The sequence below is a fragment of the Lepidochelys olivacea genome (genome assembly GCF_965140295.1).
Source record: "Lepidochelys olivacea isolate rLepOli2 genome assembly, chromosome: 10".
Taxonomy (NCBI): Eukaryota; Metazoa; Chordata; order Testudines; family Cheloniidae; genus Lepidochelys; species Lepidochelys olivacea.
Genome location: NC_140420.1, coordinates 35,338,172 through 35,362,993, shown reverse-complemented (window position 1 = coordinate 35,362,993; position 24,822 = coordinate 35,338,172). Strand labels below are relative to the sequence as shown.

Below are 24,822 nucleotides of genomic sequence, written 5' to 3'. Positions count from 1 at the left end.
TCACATACTAAGCTGCTTTAATATTGTACAAGGAATGGGATGTAGAAAAGTTCTACCTGATGCCTCCCATAGGGTACCACAGCTTCCATCACGTAACAGGAAACTAGATTACCCTTGATAGCCATGCAACTCAGTGTTAATGGTCAAAAACGACCCAGCATTTTTCAAAATCCAGCTGCAGTCCTGGACTCTGACCTGATACGGCTGGCACTCCGCTGGATAACACAGGCTGTTCTTACCATAGAGAACATTTGCAGAACATTAACTAACAGGAGCCAACTAGTAAAACCAAGTCGCCCGAAATCGCTGGCCAAAAGACAGCTAATATTCAATTACTGAGTAAAGGCACTTTAGAAAGGTGCAGCTGAAAGGTTCAGTTCAGTTACACTGTCAGAGAAGGGGCAAGAACAAACATGCTCAGGCAGCCCTGCATAGCCTGGGTAGTAACGCAGAGATGTGCCATGAGCCCTAGTAGATCTCAGTGGAAATTAAGGGCTTCTCTGTTTGGAGAGTTAGTGCTTGACAAGCTGGGCTGTAAATCTACAGCCTGTTGTGCACTGGCTGGCCGTGTGGACCTGGTCAACAGCAGCAGGGCACAGCGTACTATGGAACTGTCCATGTGCCGCAGCAGAGTCCACATGGCCAGTTAGCATGCTGCAGGCTACTGCACTGAAGATTTAAACCCCTGCTTGCCATGTACTAATTATCCACATACGTAAGATACCAGAAAGGGGAAGGACGCAGAGAAAGTTCAATACAGGGTTTAACTCTCTGAATGAGAGAGAAATGTCTCCACCTGTAATACTACAGAGAGGACCGCTCCTGTGAGTGCTCATTTGCAGGCAGTTGTGTGGCCAGGCCTCTGATCTGACCTCCCAGTGGATGGCCCTGCCCTCTGGAACTCTCTGCCCTGTGCGGACCTGCCAGATATTGAGAGCTCCCAGGGCATGGCGCAAGGCTCTGTTTACTCTGAAGTAGGCTGAAGGTACAGAGCATTGCATCAGGCAGCCCGACTGGGTGATTGATTGGGATGATGCTTTGAATTTTGCTGCAAGCTGCGTTAAACCCTTTGGAGAGCTAATCCTGCTCTTAAAGTAGTAAGTACCCACAGGCTCGAGCAGTTTTGATAAATGCCAGAGTAAAACCTGAAACAAGGAAGTTTTATACTTTTTAGGACTCTGGCTGCCCAGGCTGGAAAGAATCCTATAGGCTTTACCTGTGGGCTATTATATTTCATTTCCCTTCTCTATTCATAGGACCAGAGCCTATAGAACAGTGGTGGTCAACCTGCCGGCCGCATGCGGCCCATCGGGGTAATCTGATTGCGGGCCATGAGCCATTTTGCGGACGCTGACTGTCTGCATGGACGGCCCCCCCACAGCTCCCAGTGGCTACAGTTCGCCGTTCCCGGCTAATGGAAGCTGCAGGAAGCGGCGGCCAGCACATCCCTGCAGCCGGCCGCTTCCATTTTCCAGGAACAGCAAACCACGGCCACTGGGAGCTGCGGGAGACTGTGCCTGTGGACAGTCAACTTAAACAAAAGGTCTTGCGTTCCGCAATCAGATTACCCTGATGGGCCGCATGCAGCCCACGGGCCCCAAGTTGCTCACCACTGCTACAGAATATCCAGTAACTGTTCTTTCCTAGATGTGGTGGACCCAGATACAGTGGAACATCTTATAGTAACAAGTCAATGTAAACCCAGAAGAGACACCTTAGTACCATACAAGCTTTCATCACTACCAGATTGCCCTATTGCACTTCAAGAGACGTGTGGCAGTAAAGGGAACAATGATGCTTTAGTTCTGGATGTGGGGTGTGCTGCATCATTGTACAGCACAAATCCACATCGAGAAAGTGACCCTTTGAGATGCCTATTATCCCTTTATGTTCTAAAGGGTAAGATATTCTGCATCTTGTCTACACAACCATACATCCCACGTGTGAGCTAACATTTCCATAGCTGTGCAACAAGAACTCAACACGTTAAATCTAGTTTAAGTCAACCCTGAGAGTTTCTAATTGTCTGGTCACTACAACACAAAACTTCCATCAGGAAATCCTAAGTTCTCAAGTTGTGAGAGTTGTTGAGTTACCTGCATAATGGCACTGAACTGTGCTTCATTCTCCATCTGTTCTTCTGCTATCCCTCTCTGGACACTTGCCAGAACGCTAGACTTGAAGAAATACCGCCAATTGTGATGGAGGACCCGGAAAAGCAGCTCAAATAACTCTGCTTTCACATCAGGAGATGAGCGCTGGGGGAGAAACAGAATCTTAGAACAGACTGCTTTGGTGGAAAGCAGCTACTTCAGTGGATCCCACTACGCAACAGCTCTTCCCCAAAATATGCAGGTGGTCATCCAGAACAGTATTTCAGACCAGAGGTGCTACATTATAGCAAGGACATGGCTGAGATGATGACCAAGAACTTAAAGCTTATTTTCCTCTAGGGTAAGCATGAGACCCAATGCTCATCTGGGCTATGCAAAAAACCCACTGTACATGTAGTGAGTCCTGAAGCCTTGCCTTGAACATATCTGAAAATTTATCTTCACAGCTACCATGCAATGACCTCAGCCCCCATCAGGCTCCAGATTTAACAGTAATTCTGTCCCAGCTCACCCCATCTAGTGGCTCAGATTGCAACAGCATGAAGAAAAACAAAATTGCTTCTCCAGCTCAGGATTTTAACTGGACACTAACTCCACCTGCTGTATGGGAGTTGTCCTACCTCTGCAATGATGGGGTAGACCTGTTCCATGCACAGCGAGATGATGCTGGGTAAGAAAGGCTTGAACACTTGGCCTGGTTCTTGTACTACCACTTGCAGAATCTTCAGAAACTTCTCAACCACACGACAGCCAGTGCTGCCCTCGTGGAGGATGCTCTCTGCTAACTGCTCTCTAGGACACAAAGAAAGTCATTGACACTGTCAGAAGTCTGAGGGAGATGTTTAGTCAAATTAAAACATTTGAAGGCAACGGCAGCAGACAAACACCATTAATTTAGTTTGAGGTGTTGCTATAGACTGATTGCAGCCAATCTCAGAAGGGAGCTGGCTCTGACGAAGTGACACAAAACCACCCCGGCTTCCATAGATTTAGGATGATTAGGGCACACTCAATATTCTCCTGATCCAGACCTTAAAGAGCAACAAAGAACAAGGTCATGAAGTCAGTTCTGCAATATTTCTTTTGTCTTAGATGAAACCATAAGGTATTACAATAGCTTTGCCATTTCCTTAACATGTCTCACAGCATTCGTGTGCAGGCCCCAGGTTAATGACTGGTGGGCAGTCAATTCCTCCATCCAGCTAGGCCACTATAAACGGCAGCAGCACATATCCTGCAGCTGGAAAGGCTATCCTTTCTTGATCAAGGCACCGATGCGAATTCATGGTCACATGCAAGGTGCAGCAGCCTGGAGAGGTTCTTTCCTTCACAGACGTAGAAGCTCCCAGTCTAGGCCTATGCTGGAGGCAGAGATCAATTCCTGAATGTTGTTTCAGATTCTGAGAAGCAAAACACCCCCTTTTGTTCATACAAGATCTGTTCCCACCTATTTATGAGAGGAGCTTGGGAATGTGATTTGTGTTCACTGGCAGAGGATAGCTTCTTGTGTCATAGCATCGCAGAAGATTAGGGTTGGAAGAGACCTCTAGTCCAACTCTCTGCTCAAAGCAGGACCAACCCTAACTAAATCATCCCAGCCAGGGCTTTGTCAAGCCAGGCCTTATAAACCTTTATGGATGGAGATTCCACCACCTCCTTAGGTAACCCATTCCAGTGCTTCACCACCCTCCTAGTTTATCCTAATATCCAACCTAGACCTCCCACACTGCAACTTGAGACCATAACTCCTTGTTCTGTCATCTGCCACCATGGAGAACAGCCCAGCTCCATCCTCTTTGGAACCGCCCTTCAGGTAGTTGAAGGCTGCTATCAAATCCCCCTTCACTCTTCTCTTCGGCAGACTAAATAACCCCAGTTCCCTCAGCCATTCCTCATAAGTCATGTACCCCAGCTCCCTAATCATTTTCATTGCCCTCTGCTGGACTCTCTCCAATTTGTCCACATCCTTTCTGTAGTGGGGGGCACAAAACTGGATGCAATACTCCAGATATGGCCTCACCAGTGCTGAATATAGGGGAATAATCACTTCCGTCGATCTTCTGGCAATGCTCCTATTAATGCAGCCCAATAGGCCGTTAACCTTCTTGGCAACAAGGGCATACTGTTGACTCATATCCAGCTTCTTGTCCACTGTAATCCCCAGGTCCTTTTCTGCAGAACTGCCGCTTAGCCAGTCAGTCCCCAACCTGTAGCAGTGCATGTGAGTCTTCCGTCCTAAGTGCAGGACTCTGCACTTGTTCTTGTTGAACCTTATCAGATTTCTTTTGGCCCAGTCCTCCCAATTTGTCTAGGTCACTCCGGACCCTATCCCTACCCTCCAGCATATCTACCTCTCCCTCCAGCTTAATGTCATCCGCAAACTTGCTGAGCATGCAACCCATCCCATCATCCACATCATTAATGAAGATGTTGAACAAAACCAGCCCCAGGACCAACCCCCAGTGTTGTAACCTGCCTCCTCCCTCCAAGTCATCTGGAGTTTTTCAGAAGCATTTTTGCCTCCTTCCCCCCAATGGATTCCGTCCTGGGACAGGGAAAAAAATCCAGACACTTTGAGGGGGTGAAAATATTAATGGATACTTTAGAGAAGTGGCCAATCAGCAAGCTGCTCATACAGCAGAAGTTCTCAAGGTAAAGAGCTTCCTCACACAGGGTCCAGAAATAACTTTTCATCAGTTAGGCAACTGGGGTGACAGATACCTGGTGAACATGTTTAGGAAGGTCTGTATGATCTGCTCAGTGAAAGGTACTCCCATCTGTACCCTCAGTCCTTGGAAGAGGGTGAGGAAGAAGCTCAGCATCTCATCTGTCACATCTATAATAGAAAGAAAAAAGGCAAGGGAAGGTATTAACGAGACAGCTGTAAAGCACTGCAAATGTTTGTTTTGTTGATGATCTGCTCCTCCTGTGCTGGATTCCCCTTTACTTATTCATGCTGGGATTACCAGCAGGGCTGCCATTGTAAGTGAGACTAAGGGCTGGTGCCAAAGGTTTATAACCTGACACCTGGTGGAAGAGGCAAACTGGAGTGGCCTTTTATACATCCAGCCAGCATGATACAGTGCTAACAGTAGAGAGCCCACTTAATTAGTCTGAGCCAACATGGAAGGTACTGAGGTTACTCTTGGGCCACGCTCTGTCAGTTCACTGCTTATACAGGATCAACAGGAAGTAACATGAAATTCAAAAGCTACGCACCTTTAAGAGGCGGGGGAAGGGAGGAGGAGAAAAAGGAAACTGACTGGTTTGATTTTTGTAATTATTAAAGACACTTGGCTGAATTCAGAGGTAATTCCCAGCACATGGTTGTGTGCTTAACTGATCATCACTGCAGAGTCAAAGTCTTGTGCTAGCCCTGTCTCACACACTTGATTGGGTAACCATGTTTAAGCTGTATCTGTTCAATTCTTTCACTGTGCACGTCCAACCATGGATAAATATTGCAACTGCATGAGACTGTTCACAAAGGTAATTTCACTGTTCCCTTGTCTGCTAGCTATTCACCAGAATGGTTAATCACGGAGTTGGGACCCCAGCTCACCCTACTGGATTTTGTTTGCATTTAAAGTTGTCCTCTATCCTGTCTCTTACTCTTCCCCCTACCCCCCAACTCTTTACTTCTCTACACAGCCAAGGGAAACAGTTTTGTATTCCTGCTCCACTGCAGAAGCTGCCAGCTCTCTTTGGGGTACTAGATATGACCCATGAGGGTCTCACTTGGCTGCCCTGGTGCCTCTTTTAAGGTGAGGTGCTGGGTATTCTAGGGGCTTTAGCTTCCAGCTGCCAGAGTGTGATACAAAGCCTGCTTCTCAAGATTAACTGGGGTCTTGCTCAGGATAAGACTGGTTAGCAAGGACCTTTGGGGCCTGGCTCTGACCCAGGATTCTTTGCTTCACAAGCAGTCTCAAGAACTGTCTGCCTTGGTCTGAACGGGGCTACACCTCCACACCTCTTCACCATTCTGAAGAAATGGTAAATGCCAGATAACATTACATGCAAAAAAAACATTTTTTGTTTTTAAACCCTTAGCCTGGTTTGTTCCATAGTGTGTGGTGCAAGGGACCATTCCCGAGGAGCAGGTATAGGGAATTTTGAGGATTCAGTATGTTACAAGCTTTCATGACTATGTCCTCGTCAGCTGGAATACCAGTTGTTTAAGCAATTTAAGACCATTGCCCTATCAAATGTCCTCTGACCCTTTCCTGATCCAAGATGCAGCTTAACCTGAAAGTTCCTAATTAAACAGCTGCCCATGGTACTGATTCACATTCCACTTGGGCAAACAAATCTATGCATATCATGTATGTGCCAAGGCTAATTTTATCAGAATGGGCCTTGGGCATTTATCAGTAGCTCATAAGAGCTACTCACAGCATTAAAGCTTGTCCTATTGTTATACCTGACTGATGAATGAAAGCTGGGAAGAGGGCTAGTGAGACCTGCACGGATTCCTGCAGTGACTGATAACAGATCTGCCGAGACTTGGTAGACTCTCCAGAGATACTCTCCACAATGTCTTCTAAGACACTAAGTGTCTGGTGGATGATCACTTTGGCTGCAAATCAAGATGAAGAAAGACTTATGAGAGATTTTCCAGGGATATTAAGAAAACTAACCAGGTGGCAGAAATCACACATCCACATCTACAATAGTCAAAACCTAGAAGCCTTTCCACAGACAAGATGACTATACACCAGCTCAAGTTCCCAATGCAAAAAGACCTTCAGAGAGTGTGCCTAGTTTTAAGCAAACAGGCTCACTGAAGACAACAACTCACATGCTTAGTGCTAGCCATGTGTTCAAGTACCTTGCTTGTCCAAATGGTTACTGCTTCTACTAAGAGGCAGACTATGGGATCACAGAGAAGGCAGATTAGTGGTCTCATTTAAACATACAGCTAGTTAAAGTAACACCAAACAAGAAGAAAACAAAGAACAAGCATGCTGGAACAATGGGATACACTGGGTCAATTTAGTACTCATGACAATGGCAACAGCAGTGAAGACATTGCAAGCCAGCACTGTGTAAATACCAATGGAGGAGAGAAAACACTGGACCAATTCAAGCTGCACAGCAGGTTTCTGATTAGTAGCAACTGTCCTTTTAGGATTGAGACAGCCCAGCCCCCACACACTTGTACCGTATATAAAGCAGACCACTGCTCTCCAGAATGTGCCAGCTTTGAAAAGACAGTTACCTTTTCCGTAACTGGTGTTCTTCGAGATGTGTTGCTCATGTCTATTCCACAATAGGTGTGCGTGCTCGCCACGTGCACCAGTGCCAGAAGTTTTTCCCCTAGCAATACCCGTAAGGGGGAGCGCCTCAGCAATCCCTGGAGTGGCCCCTCCATGGCACAGTATAAGGGGAGCTGCGCGCTCCCCCCACCCTCAGTTCCTTCTTGCCAGACACCTCCGACAGAGGGGAAGGAGGGCGGGATGTGGAATAGACATGAGCAACACATCTCGAATAACACCAGTTACAGAAAAGGTAACTGTCTTTTCTTCTTCGAGTGATCGCTCATGTGTATTCCACAACAGGTGATTCCAAGCTATATCTGTTGGAGGTGGGTAGGAGTTCACAAATTCTCAGGACGGTGTACAGCCCTGCCAAACCCGGCCTCATCTCTGGTTTGGGAGATGATCGCACAGTGCGAGGTGAACATGTGAACCGAAGACCACGTGGCAGCCTTGGATGGGGACGTGGGCCAAGAAGACAGCCGACAAGGTTTGCACTTGAGTCGAGTGCACCTTCATAACTGGTGGCGGGGGATACCTGCCAGATCATAACAGGTACGGATGCACGAAGTGATCTGGTTGGAGAGCTGCTGAGTGGAGATTGACCGACCCCTCATGCGCTCAGCCGAGGTGATGAACAGTTGTGAGGACTTTCTGAACAGCTTGGTCCACTCAAGGTGGAAAGCCAGAGCCCACTACACATCGAGCGTGTTGAAACGGCGCTCCTCACTGGACATGAGGGGCTTGGGGCAGAGGACCAGTAGAAATATGTCCTGACCCATGTGATAGGTGGAGACCACCTTCGGGAGGAATGCAGGGTGCAGGAGGAGCTGGACCTTGTCCTTATGGAAAATGGTGTATGAGGGCTCGGAGCTCCGAGACCCACCTGGCCAACGTGATTGCGACCAGGAAGGCCACCTTCCATGAGAGGTGGGACCAGGTTTAGGTCCCACTGTGGGACCGGGGGCAGAGCATACAGGGAAGAGACGGTTCAACCCCTTGAGGAAGCGGCCAGTCACAGTAGCATGGGAGAATACCGTACGACCCTGCACTGGCGGATGGAAGGCCGATATGGCTGCCAGGTGCACCTTGACTGACAAGGGCACCAGGCCCTGGGCTCTAAGGTGGAGAAGGTAGTCCAGGATAAGCTGGATCGGGGCAGCCACCGGGGAAACGCCCCGCTCATTTGCCCATCCGGACAACTGGGACCACTTTGCCAAGCAGGAGCAGCGCATGGAGGGGCATGGATTGAGCCCCTTCTGAGCATGTCCTTTCCTCTGTACCTAACCATTGAGCAGCCACACCATGAGGTGGAGAGCTGCTAGGTTGGAATGGAGGAGGCGGCCCTGGTCCTGGGAGAGCAGGTCTGGGTGAAATGGCAACGACCATGGTGGAGTAACGGCCAGGTCCGTGAGGGTCCTGTACCAATGTTGCCTGGGCCATGCCGGGGCAATCAGAAGGACCCGGGCCTTGTCCGTCTTTATTTTTTTCCAGGACCTTGCTGATCAGTGGGAACGGGGGAAAGGCACAAAGAAACTGGCCTGACCAGGACAGGAGAAAGGCATCAGAACCACTGGAGCAGAACCGGAGACAGCGCCTGTTCTGTTGAGTTGCGAACAGGTCCACCGGGGGAGTACCCCACACTTGGAAAAGCCTGTGAGCCACCTCTGGGTGGAGAGACCACTCGTGCTGAGAGGAGACATCTCTGCTCAAGCGATCCACCCGCGCATTCCGGGCGCCCGGTAGATGGAAAGCCTTTAGGCAGATGATGTGGGCTATACAGAAATCCCACAGCCTGTGGGCTTCGCGGCAGAGGATTGGGCCCCGTCTTGCCTGTTGATATGGAACATCAAGGCCGTGTTGTCTGTGAGGACTCTGGCCACCCTGCCCTCCAGGTGCGAGCGGAAGGCCATGCACGCCAGCTGTACCGCCCTGAGCTCCTTGACATTTATGTGTAGGGTCAAATCCTGAGCTGACCACAGACCTTGGGTCTGAATGTTCCCCATGTGGGCCCCCCAACGCAGGTCCGATGCATTGGACACCAGTTCCAGCGACGGGACCCCTTGGAGCATGTTGCTTGGGGCAGACCACCACCGTAGGGAGGCAATCACCGAGTCGGGTATGGTGAGGACTTTGTCCATCCTGTCCCTGGCTTGGGAGAACTCTGAGACCAACCAGAACTGGAGGGGCCGCATCCTGAGTCTGGCGTGCCGGACCACGTACATGCACGCCAACATGTGACCCAAGAGCTAGAGGCATGCTCTGGCTGTTGTCACCAGGACTGTGACTGTGTCGATGAGCCCCTTCAGGGTCTCAAACCTGTCCTTTGGTGACGTCTGCCTTGGTCCCATCGGTATTCGCTCCTTGAGGTGGAGCGGTGCCAAGCATCTCGGTCGGATGGAACCCAACAAGACAGTGTAGTGGGAGTCAAGGGCAATGCACTTGGACTTTGCCCTGAATGGTCACTAGACGGTGAACGGAGTTTGGAACATTCTCTCGACTGAGACGGGGGCGACTTCGGAGATCCCAGCGGTGGCTTGCCTCTGAAGTGTGGAGCCAACATTGGCGGTGCTCCTGGTACCGGCATGGACATAACGTCCCAGGCCACCTGCAGGGCTTCCGGTGTGGAGGGCATCTAGACATCTGGGGAGGCCTGCTCTGAATAGGCCGGGCTACTCCGCTCAACTTGAGTTGGAGGTCTAGAGGCCGGTGGGGATAGAGGACTGCCGGACATGGGTCTAGCCTCTGTTCCAGGTTTACTTCAGTGCTGCTGCAAAAGCGGTGTATTTCTAGCCTTCTGGGCATTCCCCGTAGATGGGGAGAGGTGCCAACTGGTCAATAGCGCCGGCAGGTCGCCGCACACTGACACCGCGGTGCCGACTCGGAGCAGCACACTGAAGTTGGGGTCAGCGCCGACTCCATCAGAATAGCCTGGAGCCTAATGTCCCTTTTTCTCTTGGTCCGAGGCTTAAACGACTTGCAAATTTTGCAATGATCGTGGATATGGGCTTCTCCCGAACTGCGGAGACAGTCCGCGTGCAGGTCATTCCTTGGCACAGATCGCCTACAAGTGTCGCACGACTTAAAACCCGGGACATGCCCCAGCCTGAGCGCTCTAACTGAATTAACTAAACAGCTAACTAACTACAGGTATTAAGACTGAACGAGCAAGCAGTTCTGGGGATGAGCTACAGCATTAAGCTTGACCAGAGCAGTTCCGACGCACCTTCGCTGGCGGCAAGAAGGAACTGAGGGTAGGGGGAGCGTGCCGCTCCCCTTATACCACGCCATGGAGGTGCCACTCCAGGGGTCGCTGGGGCATTCCCCCCATGGGCACTGCTAGGGGAAAAACTTCCAGCATTGGTGCACGTGGCAAGTACGCACACCTATTGTGGAATACAAATGAGCAATCATTCGACGAAGAACACCTTGTGTCCATACTGTAGCTGTAAGTGATAATGTAGGATTCCAAATAGTATTTAGTAGAATGATCCTCAAAACTAAAGCCCCACAACATGCATAGGAACCCTTTTAGCTAGCAGAGAACATGAAATTTCAACCCCCCGACCCCAACAAGGGTTCTCTATATCTCAGTCTTGACAAAATCCTTACTATTTTCTCACAGCTGAAATCTTTGGGAACATTACCTCCAACCCAGATTTCCAGAATGACAGCCTAATGGTAGCCCCCCAAACTATTGCATTAGCGAGCTAGAGTATTTTATAATGTAATCTTTCTTGCCTAGAAGGTTAAAAATGACTGTGACGGTGCCCCCATAAGGCTTTATGGAAATATGTTTATGAATGTATATATGACATAACTGGAATGTGTTTTATGCTACATACGCCATGTAACATCTCTGTAAAGGTTATGATCTACTGAATCTATTCATCCTATTCATATGCATGTGTCATTATCATATTCGAAGTTATGAATATTGGCTGTATTCTTGGTTATTTAAAAACAAACTTAGTAAGGCATTTGGTCAACTTCTTCAGAAAGGAATTTGCAAGTTAAGTGCCCAATCAAGAAGCACTTAACGCACAATGGATCTTGGAAGGCTCCAATCCACATAAAAAGTCTACCTAAGGACGTTCAAGGTAGCATGTAAGCAATGGCTGCTGCCTGTAAAAACTGTCATGCATGAACATGTGACTTGCCCATGTAACTCCAAAACTCCATCTTGGAGCTGGACTTAGCATAGGAGAGAGGAGGGGGGTCTCTACCCACAAGGGAAAGTCTATTTAAGCCCGTGGAAGACCCCTCCATTTTGTCTTCAGCTGGCTAAAGAGAGCCTCTCCACCCCCAAGGATACCTGAAACAAGGGACAGTAACTACAGGGGGTGTGAGTGATTGCTGGACCCAGACTAGAGGGAGAATAGTCTGTAAAAGGAAGCTTCCTGGGTGAGGTTTTTATCTGTATTCAGTCTTCTTAGACATAGACTTGCGTATTCTATTTTATTTTGCTTGGTAATTCACTTCGTTCTGTCTGTTACTACTTGGAACCACTGAAATCCTACTTTCTGTTTTTAATAAAATCACTTTTTACTTATTAATTAACCCAGAGTATGTATTAATACCCAGGGGGAGGGGGGAAGGAGAACAGCTGTGCATATCTCTGTCAGCTTTATGGGGGTGGGGGGAGAGAAAACAGCTGTGCATCTCTATCAGCGTTATAGAGGGCAAACAATTTATGAGTTTACCCTGTATAAGCTTTATACAGGGTAAAACTGATTTATTTGGGGTTTGGACCCCATTGGGAGTTAGGCATCTGAGTGTTAAAGACAGGAACACTTCTTAAGCTGCTTTCAGTTGAGTCTGCAGGTTTGGGGCACGTGGTTCAGACCCTGGGTCTGTGTTGGAGCAGACTGGCGTGTCTGCCTCAACAACTCAGGGTAGAGTCCCAAGCTGGCAGGGAAAGCAGGGGCAGAAGTAGTCTTGGCATATAATTTGGCAGCCCCAAGGGGGTTTCTGTGATCCAACCCGTCCCAACAACAACTTGATCCTGCTCTCAGAGCAAAGAAGTGTACTGACAACTCACTGGAGCAAAAGTTCCCTTTAAAACACTCACTGAAAAGGTGGGAAGCACAGTCGCATAAATAGTCATTTGATCTAACTGTTCACACCTCAGCCCCCCAAATAAGTCTCTGAGTACAGGCTTTCCAGCTAGTGCAGTTATTGAAACAACTCTGCTTAATGATTCCCTATCAGCAGCTGCCCTGGTGGATGGCTCATTTCAGGAAACAGAGCACTTACTGTCCTCCAACCGCACTTTCCTCTGTGGCAGGATGGCACTGGATTTCAGATGGCGGTATTCCCTTGTGAGGGCAGAAATCAGACTGGCATGGTTGGTTGAGCGAACTGCCCACTGCTGCTCATTCTCTGGGAGATTTGGCCATGGCAGCAACAACACATTTGAGAGCGCTCTGCACACCAGCACCTGGGCCTGGAATCAACGAAACATTAAGCCTTGAAACAATGCAGCTTTAAGGAACCTGCTATTGCCTCATTTAAGGGAGACCTCTCTCACTTTATATGGAAGTGCGATTCTAGCATAAGCCCTGAAAATCAAGTTTAATAAAAGAGACATTAAACTCAACATGCAGCTGAAATCTTGCAGCTCTACAAACTAGAAGGGGAAGGCGAGTATTGTGATTAAGGCACTAGACCCAGCCTCAGATCTGGATTCAGTTCCCAGACTCTGGTTTCAGAGTAGCAGCTGTGTTAGTCTGTATCTGCAAAAAGAACAGGAGGACTTGTGGCACCTTAGAGATTAACAAATTTATTTGAGCATAAGCTTTCATGGGCTACATCCCTCTTCATCGGATGGGTAACCTTGAGCAATTCACTCAATCTTTGTGCTTCAGTTCTGCATCTGAATAATGAGGGCTTTGTCTACACTGCCCAGCAGCGTGGACTACAGTGATGTGAATTACAGAGCCCACCAAAGTGCTGTGATCTAACTGCCCTGTGTGGACACTGCTGGCATGAACCAAGGGTATGTCTATACTGCAATAAAAAAAACGCAGCACAGAGTGTTTCAGTGGGCTCCTGCTGCAGGGACAAAAATAGCAATGTAGATGTTTGGGCTCAGGCTGGAATCCAGGCTCTGAGATCCTCCTCCCCTTCGCTATTTTATAGCCCCACAGCCAGAGTCACCTGACCCAGGCCAGCTGTAGCTGCGCCACAGGTCTTTTACTGCAGCGTAGATGTATCCTAAAAGCTATCTAGCTTACATTAACAGAGTCCTGTTTGAAAGGGGACATACGTTAATACAAACTGGGCACCTTTTAGTTTGTACCACTAGTGTCCAAACAGGGCAGTTAGATTGCAACACTTTGGTGAGCTCTGCAATTGGCCCCTCTACAGTCCACAGCACTGTGTACACAAGCCCAAGGATAACACTTCCTTGCTCCTTCCTATGGTCTGTCTTGTTATTTATATTGCAAGTTCTTTGGGACAATAGGTTTGTACAGTCCTCAACACAAGGAGATCCTGATCTTTGCCAGGGCCTTTAAGTACTACTTAATACAAATCAGCATTTAAACTGGGAATGCAGACTAAGGAATCTGAATGGAAATATTCCTCCCCATGAGTCACAGTCAGCCCTAGAATGCAGAGGTTCAGAAACAAAACTATCAAGTGTAGATAATTCAGAGCTCTTGCCATCATAAAACAGCCAGGACATCAGGTACAAGTTATGGGAAGTTAAGTTGTTGTTTAATGAGATTTGTGAATTTTATGTTTTTCCTCATTTTTAGTACTTCTACTCTAAACATTAAAGGCCACGGACGTATCCAAGACACTCAGATTGCTGCATGTAATGTTTATAGAATCCAGGAGTAACGTCTCTTTCCCTGAAATTGATGTACCATGGTGGTAAAAGCTGTGATATTGTTTCCTCAGGGCACCGAATTAAACTGACATTCTGCATTTGTGTTAGAGTCAAACAGCACCTTATCAGGAAGCCGCTGAGCTGAGGTATCTGTGATCCTGTTGAAAACTTTCTGTACTGCTGGGATTCTAATCAAGAACACTGGCCGCACTGTGGTAGCTAACGAGACCAGCAAATGGCATGCAGACAACAGCAACTTCTCTTGCACCTGAAAAAGAAAGCATGTTCTCTTAGGCTCTGCAGTAACTCAGTCCCACACAGCATCAAGAAGAGACAGTGGACTTTCTGGGACACAGCACTGGTATTCAAGAGCACACTGAATCGGACAGACAGAATATTCACACAAACTAGCCTTCAAGCACAAGTCAGTATTCAGTGGCCTTTAATCAGAACACAGGTCAACCCCTTACCACCGAGTGTGAAGATTTCTCAACTCCCAGATTAAAGGAGCCACAATATAATTAGACCTTTATTAATCCATCTTTATTTAAGAGGCTGCTCTTGCAGCTCTGTCATTTATTTCTAGGATGCTATTTAAGGCAGCTTTTGTCTCAGTGACACTACCTTCACACCTCACCAAGTTTTTCACCATGTTCTTGGAAAGCAGACAAATGCATTGCATAGGCAAACAAACAGAACCTCTCATCTGCAGATTCACTTGTCCTGAGGGCCAACCTGCTAAATGCATAGAGACAAGAGTAGCATCTGCATGGAAGGCTGGATGTTAATTTCAGGTTTTATCCTCTTGTTTCTCAGAGAAGTATTCGCCTTTTTTGATGAAGGTACCTTGGAGCTGATGAGTGGAATAATTGCTTCCAGGGCGGTGGAGACTAGAGAGATGATCTGCTCTGGATTCTGCCGATGAACTTCACTGTAGAACTGGGCTAGCCAATGAGAGTAAGCCTGCAATGCTGCCAGCGACTGAGCATGGCTGGAAGGAGGGAGAGACAGTTATAACAAAGATGTGATAAAGGGCATTCCAGAAGAACCACAACAGGATGGCAGAAGTCTCGAATACAGTAAAGTAGCTCTGATGATGTATTACGGAGAGGCACTCTTTTCCCCGGAGTTAAGGTGGACAATAGCTTTTCCCATTATAAGACATCCAGAACTGTCCATGTCTGAAGTTTAACATGTGCATTAGAATTTCTGGAAACTTTAAGGCAAACTGGACCTGACTTTTTTGAGAGAGAGAAAAATAGGATGGCTGCACTTCTGGAACATTTCCAGAACTTCCTTTGGCACAACAGTTGGCCAAGCTTCATAGAATCATAGAATATCAGGGTTGGAAGGGACCTCAGGAGGTCATCTAGTCCAACCCCCTGCTCAAAGCAGGACCAATCCCCAATTTTTGCCCCAGATCCCTAAATGGCCCCCTCAAGGATTGAACTCACAACCCTGGGTTTAGCAGGCCAATGCTCAAACCACTGAGCTATCCCTCCCCCTTAAAACTCTTTGGTATGTGCTTCATAGAATATCGGGGCTGGAAGGGACCTCAGGAGGTCACCTGGTCCTCAAAGCAGGACCAATCCCCAATTATTACCTCAGATCCCTAAATGGCCCCTTCAAGGATTGAACTCACAACCCTGGGTTTAGCAGGCCAATGCTCAATCCACTGAGCTATCCCTCCACCTCTAAGCTTGATTCAATCTGATTGAAACCACACTCATGGCCATATTTAAGCACCTGATAAGGCCAGATATCTGTCTCGTTTGTAACGGTTTTTATTAGGTGTGCATGTGGGAGGAAATAAAAGCAATTTATGGTGACATGATGAATTCTGTAGAGTTCTTAACTCCGCATAGCTTCAATGGTAACAGCCACAACAGGGATGGAGGGGCAGAAGCAGCACGCAGTCAAGATGGGAGAATGGGGAGGGACACTAGACCGGCTCTTGCCCATGTGAAGAGTGGGTACCCCTCTAGCAGTCTAGGGACTACTCCCCAAACCAGCTAGTTTCATTTTACGTGTCCTATCCCTATGTACCTATCCACTTGACTGGTGGTAGAAAGGGAACCCTGCTCCCAGGACAGTTTGGCGGCTGGCCCCACACAGGTTGGAGACTGCAGGACTCCCATCACTGAACAATTCAATATATATTTTAGACACCTAAGGAAATTCCCAGCCTGGGAACTTTAAGGTAAATTTTAAGACTAAACACCTATCAGTTACTTACAGGGGACTCCCTTGAGAATGTTCTAGTCCACACAAACACCCCCCCCCCCAAACATTACAAAGCCTGAAAATTCAACGCAAAGGCTGTACTTAAGTCACTTGAAAGTTTGGAGCTGAATACTCCAAATACTTGGATTGAAAGTATACTTGAAGTTTTTCAATCCACCTTAACTCTGCCCATAGAACTGAAAACTAAGCAATACTCTGAGCCTCAAGGTTGCAGATATCACAACATCAAACACTGACCAGTAACTTAACTGGTCTATCAACCAGAATACGGAAGTCAAGTCTGCACACTTCCACATCTTTTAAACAGAAGGGAGTCTTTAAATAACTACAGTAAGCTTTTCTTCCGAGCCAGATGCAGTCAAACAAAGTGCTGCACCTTTCACTGAAAGACACCTGGTTAGATTCATTCCCCAGGAGTTTACAGGATTTCAAACGTGAAAGTTGTCATACAGCAAGACTTAAGACCTTGTTTGTAAAACTATGAAGATGGAGGGTTGGACCAAAAATTAGAGCGCTTACATGCCAAGGACTTCTGGCGGTGGGCTTCACATGGGCAGATATTTTATGCATTAAACCATAGCCCCACACTCCAGCATTCCCTCTATGTAGCTGGCACAATGTGCAAATAAAGCACATGGAGCAGATTTGTAAGATCTCTGCTGCCTGTGGCAGCAAACTGAATGGCTTTATCAAAACCTCCATCCCACTGTTGGGTGTTCACAGGGGGAAGGTGAGCAGAGAAAGAAGTTTACATCTTGCTGACTTTAGGTTTATCTTAATTTTGTATTGCCAAGATAATGTTTGTTTCTTGTTGTTTTAAACTGCGCACCTCCCTCAGTGTCTACAGCTTAACTCTAGACTATTTTTGCCAGGGATTATCACATGAATTGGGAGTTCAATCAACAGTAAATAAGTTCAGTTACTTTAAAATGTTGCCTTTGCCAGGGCCATCCCTAGCCATTTGGGTGCCCTACGGCCCCGGGTCTGGGAGGCAGGAGCTGTGGGGGCGCACTTTGGGGGGCTCCACAGGCCCATAGTAGCCAGGAGGATTAGTGGGGGACCGGGAGCAGCCCGCTCCACTTCCCTTGCCCAGGCCCCAGCTGTGTCGCTCGGGGAAGGGATCCCACCCCCGCACTCACTGTCAGCGGCAGGAAGTGGAGCAGCCTGGCCCCAGCCAGCTCTACTTTGCCAACTCCCAGCCGCAGGGCTCCGCTTCCCACCACTGGTGAGTCGGTGGGGCGGGGGACCTTTTCCTAACCACCCCCACAGCGACAAGGCTGGGGCTGGGGCAAGGGAAGTGGAGAGGGCTGGGGCCACGTCGCTCCGCTTCCCACTGCCGGCGAGTGCGGGGGACGTCCTTTCTCCAACCTCCCTGCACTCACTGGCAGCGAGAAGTGGAGCGCCGCAGCTGGGAGCTGGCGGAGTGGAGCGGGCTGGGGCCAGGTTGCTAAGGGGTCACTGGAGGAAGAGGTAGAATGGGGGTGGGCCGGGGTAGAGCGGGGGGGAGGGTAAGAGGTGTGGCGGAGGGAGTTGTCCGGAGCCCCACACTCCCCTAGGGACAGCCCTGCCCCTTGCAGTGGGCGCAGCCCATGGGGTTGGGGGGGGAGGGGGCAGCCAGGGGATAGGGCTTGTGTTGCTGCATATGCAGCACGCAGCTGCCTAGGACACCACGCAATTTCAGGCAATTTGGTGCCCCAAATTTCATGGTGCCCTACGCAGCTGCGTATGCCTGAGGACGGCACTGGCATTTGCCCTAGTACCTGCACCCACCAAGTGCGTTGAGATAGGTGGCATAACTGCACCCTTGTGCTATTATAGCTCCACTGTGCATCTGTCAGGAGTACAGGAAAGTTAGCAAGAGGTTAAATTAAAATAAACTGCTGGATTGGTGTTTCAAGTGCTCTGTTTCAGGCTCAATGCCATGTCAAAAGCAACAGACCAGAATGATCCTCACGGATAGTGCTGAGGGAAAGAAGATGGAGGTGAAAGTTACACAACTTAAGAACATGTTGTAGTGGGGAAGGTTTAGGTTGGATATTGGGGAAAAATTTTTCACTAGCAGGATGGTGAAGCACTGGAATGGGGTTACCTAGGGAGGTGGTGGAATCTCCCTCCTTAGAGGTTTTTAAGGTCAGGCTTGACAAAGCCCTGGCTGGGATGATTTAGTTGGGGTTGGTCCTGCTTTGAGCAGGGGGTTGGACTAGATGACCTTCTGGGGTCCCTTCCAACCCTGATATTCTATGAACATAAGAACAGCCATACTGGGTCAGGCCAAAGGTCCATCTAGCCCAGTATCCTGTCTTCCGATAGTAGCCAATGTCAGGTGCCCCAGAGGGAATGAACCGAACAGGTAATCATCAGGTGATCCATCACCTGTCGCTCATTCCCAGCTTCTGGCAAACAGAGGCTAGGGACACTATCCCTGCCTATCCTGGCTAACAGCCATTGATGGACCTATCCTCCATGAATTTATCTAGTTCTTTTTTGAACCCTGTTATGGTCTTGGCCTTCACAACATCCTCTGGCAAGGAGTTCCACAGGCTGACTGCGCATTGTGTGAAGAAACACTTCCTTTTGTTTGTTTTAAATCTGCTGCCTATTAATTTCATTTAGTGACCCCTAGTTCTTGTGTTATGAGAAGTAGTAAATAACATTTCCTTATCTACTTTCTCTACACCAGTCATGATTTTATAGACCTCAATCTTATCTCCCCTTAACTTCAGTAACAGACTGAAGTAAGCATGGCTTAAATTGATGTCAGACTAGAGCAATATGGATTTCTGCTTTGACTGACAGGAGGATTGGAATTATTGATAGCAAGTAGATGAAAACAGGCCAACAAATCCAGAAGAATTCCAGACTGGCAGGGCTGTTATGAGAAAGGGACAATAGAGCTATTTAACATGGAAAAGTTAAGCTTGGTTTGAACCTAATGTAAGCAACACTAAGTTTGGATTAATAGCAGAGAGACTCAGGGGACTATGTGATAAAACCAAATTACCAGCATGCAATCACAAATCAAAAGAAACTTTTCAAAAGGACATGTTTAAACCCTGCTCACAAGGTCAGCTGGTAGAAAAAGGCATGTTCAACAGAGCAGAATGGAGAGATGAAGACCATTAAAGTGGTATTCTATTTTAAATGTGGAGTCTCTTCAAGTTTTAACTTGTGGATCAAATTTCCTCATTTTATAACTTGATAGAAATGGGTTTTATAGATTACAAAGGCACATACTCATCCTGAAATCTGAGAATTAATCTGTGTTCTGGCTCATGTACCAAACAGTAATAAAGATTGAGGACTAAATTCCCATCCTTAGTAACACCCATGCAAGTGCATTATCTGAAGTGGGATTGCAGAATTTAGCAGAGGGCAGCATTTAGCTCTGGAATTTTAACTTGGTTACCAGTTCTGCTGATGCCTGGGCCAGAATAGAACCTGGCTCACTTTCCCATAGTAGTACAGGCACTAACAGAAGTAACAAAACATTTGCTACGTAAGTTCAGACTACATACCCAGAGCAGGCATGTAAGATGCTACCATTTTTACATGATTACTTTAATTACCCTAACACTTCAAGAGAACTGAGCTTCCTTGTGGTCAGTACAAGGTGTGTTATGGGCTGTTATCACTGCTTGCATTTAGAGCCAACATGGGAGCTGTTTTTCATCTCTGACCCTAACTGATCTTTTTTTTAATTTAAATCTCATATGAATGAAACTAGGCAGCTGGGCTACGAACATGAATTGGCGGAAACAGTGGTCTGAGTACGAAGAGCAGCTGGTTAGCCTTGATCTGGGGACTGTGACCATAAAGCTTCTTCATGGTCAGCTAGGAGACACTGGAGGATAAATGTGTATCACCTGGCATGGAAAGTAAGTGGAGAAAAATACTGACAAGTCCTTGGGATTCCAATGCTTCCCCACTAGGGAAAAGAAATAAGGGACCTAAATTCAGACACTTCCACTCATGATTTTTGGTCCTGTGAACACCAATAGCAGGAAAACCCTTTGGAAGCCTATGGTATAATTTTGGTTTTGCAGTAAAAGTCTCATACTCACACGTCAATAAGGTCAGGTTTCAATACAGATGGCACAGCAGTTTCAATGTTGTACAGTTTAATCTGGGACCCGTACAGTGTTACCTTGACCAGCCTGCCAATGAAGAAGCAAATCAAGGAGTGTGTAGGAATTGTAAAATACAGATATGCGTGTACATAAAGAACAACCAGGATATACTTTATCATAACATGGCACTCAGCTAGACTGCACACTGACTAAATGCTCTCTCTCTCTCTCACACACACACACACACTCTCACTCTAGATTGTCTAGCACAACAGGGCCATTTAGACCAAGTCTGCTTGTGATGCAAGGGAATAGGTACAGTATTTCTGAATGTAAGCACAGGACTATGTATAAGCTGTGTTTAAACATATGCTTATTTGGGAGTTGAGAAGAGTCAAATGGAAATCTGATTTCCAGCTCTTACATGTACTTTATCAGACAGACAGACATCCAACGGAGATTTTGTTTTGGGTGATGAATACCTGAAGTAATTAAATTATATCCTCAGTTCCATTAGATCAGAATAGTTGCAGTTACATCATAAGAGTGGACTCGACTTCCCCAATAATTGTTCAGAATTAAGCAATAATTGATTACTTAGATGTTCATCTCTAAAATATGTATTTAAAGGATTACAGGAGTATATTTGAGAAATTTAGCACTGGTGAAGCAATACCTCTGGCATTTGGTAGACTGGCATTCCAGTTACTCTGTTGCAGAAGGTAGTTTGTGTTTTTTGCTATTCATTGTGGGGGTGGCAGGCCTTAAAAGTCGTAAACAGTTCCTCTGCACTGGTGGAGGGATGGCAGCACTATTCCCTGATGCAGTAACCTTTTGCCTACCTCTCCACTACTGTAAGGGCATCGTTGAACCGGGCAGCAAAAACATCCCCAATAAAGTACTCGGCTAAACGGCCAACAGCCTGCAGCAGGGAGCTAAGGTCTCGTAGGGAGCAGTGCAAGCGTCGGCAGTCATTCTCTGCAGTGATATTCAGCCTCTGACCTGAAATGACATTGTGGTCCGTTAGCCATAAAGCAAGGCAAGATTCAAGTGTAAACGCTCTTCGGTTTGCTGTTAACCACTGATTAACATTCAGGCAGTTTGGAGTGTCTCCCTCCCTCTCTCTCCCCCTCAAATATTATAAAATTAAAGCACAAAGCACATGTAACCTATATCTGTAATAAATACAGCTCTTTCAGATAAGAAACCCAATTATGTAACTACAGGAAATGCAGACTTTGTGCTAACTTAATTACAAGCAGTCTCTTTAAATTAACTATCCCATGGGTCACAGTTCAGCTCTGAGCACCATACAAATGATGGAAAGAATGAATAAAATAAGTTTAAATGGACGCTGTCAAATATAGTTTTTGCAGATAGATTTAAGTTCTCACTCCCCATCATTGTAATTCTCTTTAAAGACGACTGAAAATAAAGTTCCCCAGCCATTTTTCTTTGTTTGGATGAAAGTGTAGCTAACAGAAGTCTTTTTTTGGTTACTGTTTGACATTAAAAAAAATGAAGATCCCAGCTCTGGGAATAAGGTTGCTAGTTTGGCTCCCTCTGCTGTTTGTCTGTATAGCAACAGAGTACAAAAATTCCTAGAAAAACAACAACAAAACCACATTTGTAACCTGGGTGAATTAAATTCAGAGGCAAACACAATGTGTGGCTAACTATCTACAGTCACAGCACCCAGATATATGCAACATACTGAATCCTGGAATTTTGTTTTCATAGACTAGGCTATAACACGATATGGATAATGTAGATGTTTATTTCTATTTTCCCAGTAGTACAGTGTCACCTAGCATGGGACACTCTGCTGGAAAATACATATTATAATGCACAGGCCTAAGGACAATGAGGACAGCTGAAGAATTTTCCTTGCTTTCCTTTCAATTGTTCAGACAACAATTGAACATTAAAACAACATATTTTTTCACTCATGCCAATTTAGTCTCAGCACTGATGTTGAAATGTAGGAGCTATTTCCATCAAGATTGCAAGATGTGAAACTGCTAAAACAGGCACCTTATAGTATGATCCTGAAGCTGTACTTGAGTCTAAGCTGTCTGCTCTGATCCATGCCCCTCTTAGATGAAAAGCCAGTTCCTGAACCAACTTCTGTTATACACCCTTGTCTATAAGCCTTCCATGAACATGTGTAGTGACAGTTCTAGGTCGGAAGAGGCCATAAACCTGGGTGCAGAACATAATCCACAAATTGCTAATATCTGGCATGGTAAGCTTCTGGAGCCTTGTCTGTGCAATAAATCACTGTACTCTACTGACCCACTGGGGCAGCCAGAGTACCAGAAAAAAAATACTTGGGAGCCAGGGCCAGAATTGTAACAGTTAAACAGCTTAGAAGTAATGAAGCTTGCCATCAGCATACACTGCAGTGATTTAGTGCATTTAACATGCGCGTATTTTAATATATTAGGTGGTTTGTGTTTAACTTCTCTAAGTGATGATGTGGATAACATGAACGTCTTGTGATATTTAGCATACAGCAGATTTTTCTAACAGCCATGTCAGAAGGCTTAATGAAGTGATACATTCTAAAGGGTTAAAAACATGTGTCTAGCTAGTATAAATTGTACACCCCCCAATTAAATCTCTCAACCAGTTAATATCCCCACCCACCCTTTCCTCAGCTGTCAAACAGCTAGCCCACAAGGCGAGCCAACAGCCTGAAAGAGGGTCCTGTTTCTCTCTTCAGGATTAAACTCTTTTGGTAGGTTGGGAATAGTTTTATTCCTTCTTCCCACCAAGACACACAGGCTCTTGGAATGGCAGTTAGCAGAGAGTCACAAACTAGCATAAATGCCACTGTCTCCTTGATCTTCTCATTCAAGTATTCTCAACTAATTTTCATTTAATCCTAAACAAAAATGCTTCCACATTCTGAGAGCTTGATTCTGAGTTTAAGCCCAAACCAAATTAAAACGAGCCCTTTCTGAATGGAGTTTCCAGTGGAAAAGCTGACAGTCATTTACCTATATCAACCATGCTACATCTCTGTGCTCCCCACCAGTCTTCCTGTTTCAAGTACCAGAATCAATGAGAAAACATATCAATATAAACCATATTTCTAACCAGAAAGCAGATTCCTCAGAGAACAAACACCAAACTCATATTTCTGAATGCTGAGCCCTTATGCAGTGTGTGTAAGCATCCAGGTGTGAAGAATTTTAGGGTTAACCTCTAGAATATTGATGCTGAAGTAGTAATGGACAGTTTGACAGCAAGCAAGAGCTTAATGCATGAATACAACATTTTTACAGCTAAGTAAGTGTATAAAGAACTCAGAAATGTAACACTGGAGAGTGGTATTACCTGTCCCTGAAGTGACCACAAACTGCTGTAGTCCCAGGTATACTTCCAAGTTATCCTGCAGAACTGGGAACTGGGAAAAAAAGGGACACAACACAAAGGTGTGATTTTAATGTTAAAGCAGAGACACTTAATGCTTCTCCATTCAATTAATTTGGGCCAGAGGACAATTACTTCCAATTTTCTCCTCCTTCTCCCCATAATTAGTCTTACAAAAGGAATTTGGAAGAAGGGAAGGATTGTAGGTTCTGGAGGATTTGATGCCCTACGCTTTTCTATTCTAGACAGCTAGCATCAAAACCAGAAAGGTCCCTGTGTTAGAGAAATTCCTCAAGTAACAGCTGTCCTTTCCACATCAACACTGGTAGTCAATGCTGACATGACTGGCTACCTGAGAAGAGCAGTGGTGGTGCAGTACACCATGTTGCTAGTCATTACTGAAATGCACATGCAGCCCTGCACGGGACCCTGGGTGAAAAGAAGGTGGGGTTGCAGATCAGGATTGAGGTGCACATGCAGGGATGGATGTGGAAAGCTTGCATTGCACCATCTACATCAGCTTGTCCTCTTTAAAACGGTTAAAAATGCCACCCCCAATATCTTCCACTGGAGAGAGAGGAAAAAAAAGGTGGAGTCCAAGCGTTTTCAGTCCTTCCTTGATGCAGCATATGGGGGAATGTTGCAGCCACTCTGCTAACAAGCTGCTAACTATAACACAAGTGGATGGATACCCACAAAGAAAGGAACCAAGGGAATGAACATCCTGTGTAAGAGGCTATCTCCGAGGCCAGGTATTCAGAGCATTGAACTCCCCCATAACACAAAAGTCACTGGCAAGCTGCATTACCAATTACTAGGAACACTAACTTGCCAACGTGAAGGGAGATGCTACACACAAAACAGAGTGTAGGAAATATCTTGGCTGGTTCCCCAACAGACCATGTTACTCTAGAAGTGCATACTGTAGG

At 46.5% G+C, this 24,822-nt stretch overlaps 1 protein-coding gene across 3 annotated transcripts in view; it reads right to left on the bottom strand.

Moving 5' to 3' along the window:
* The window catches only part of XPO6 (exportin 6), a 113,372-nt gene that overhangs the window by 9,436 nt on the left and 79,114 nt on the right, over positions 1 to 24,822 (bottom strand). For 2 of the 3 annotated variants that reach the window (XM_084641313.1, XM_084641314.1), the window contains exons 12-21: positions 23,858 to 23,927; positions 21,358 to 21,517; positions 20,510 to 20,602; positions 15,051 to 15,195; positions 14,326 to 14,472; positions 12,626 to 12,815; positions 6,535 to 6,690; positions 4,836 to 4,950; positions 2,735 to 2,906; positions 2,097 to 2,258 (exon numbers count right to left, since the gene is read on the bottom strand). In XM_084641313.1, coding sequence (XP_084497439.1) covers positions 2,097 to 2,258; positions 2,735 to 2,906; positions 4,836 to 4,950; positions 6,535 to 6,690; positions 12,626 to 12,815; positions 14,326 to 14,472; positions 15,051 to 15,195; positions 20,510 to 20,602; positions 21,358 to 21,517; positions 23,858 to 23,927 — 1,410 coding nt within the window. The remainder of the gene's footprint in view (positions 1 to 2,096; positions 2,259 to 2,734; positions 2,907 to 4,835; positions 4,951 to 6,534; positions 6,691 to 12,625; positions 12,816 to 14,325; positions 14,473 to 15,050; positions 15,196 to 20,509; positions 20,603 to 21,357; positions 21,518 to 23,857; positions 23,928 to 24,822) is intronic. The other variant, XM_084641315.1, reaches the window with a different exon arrangement.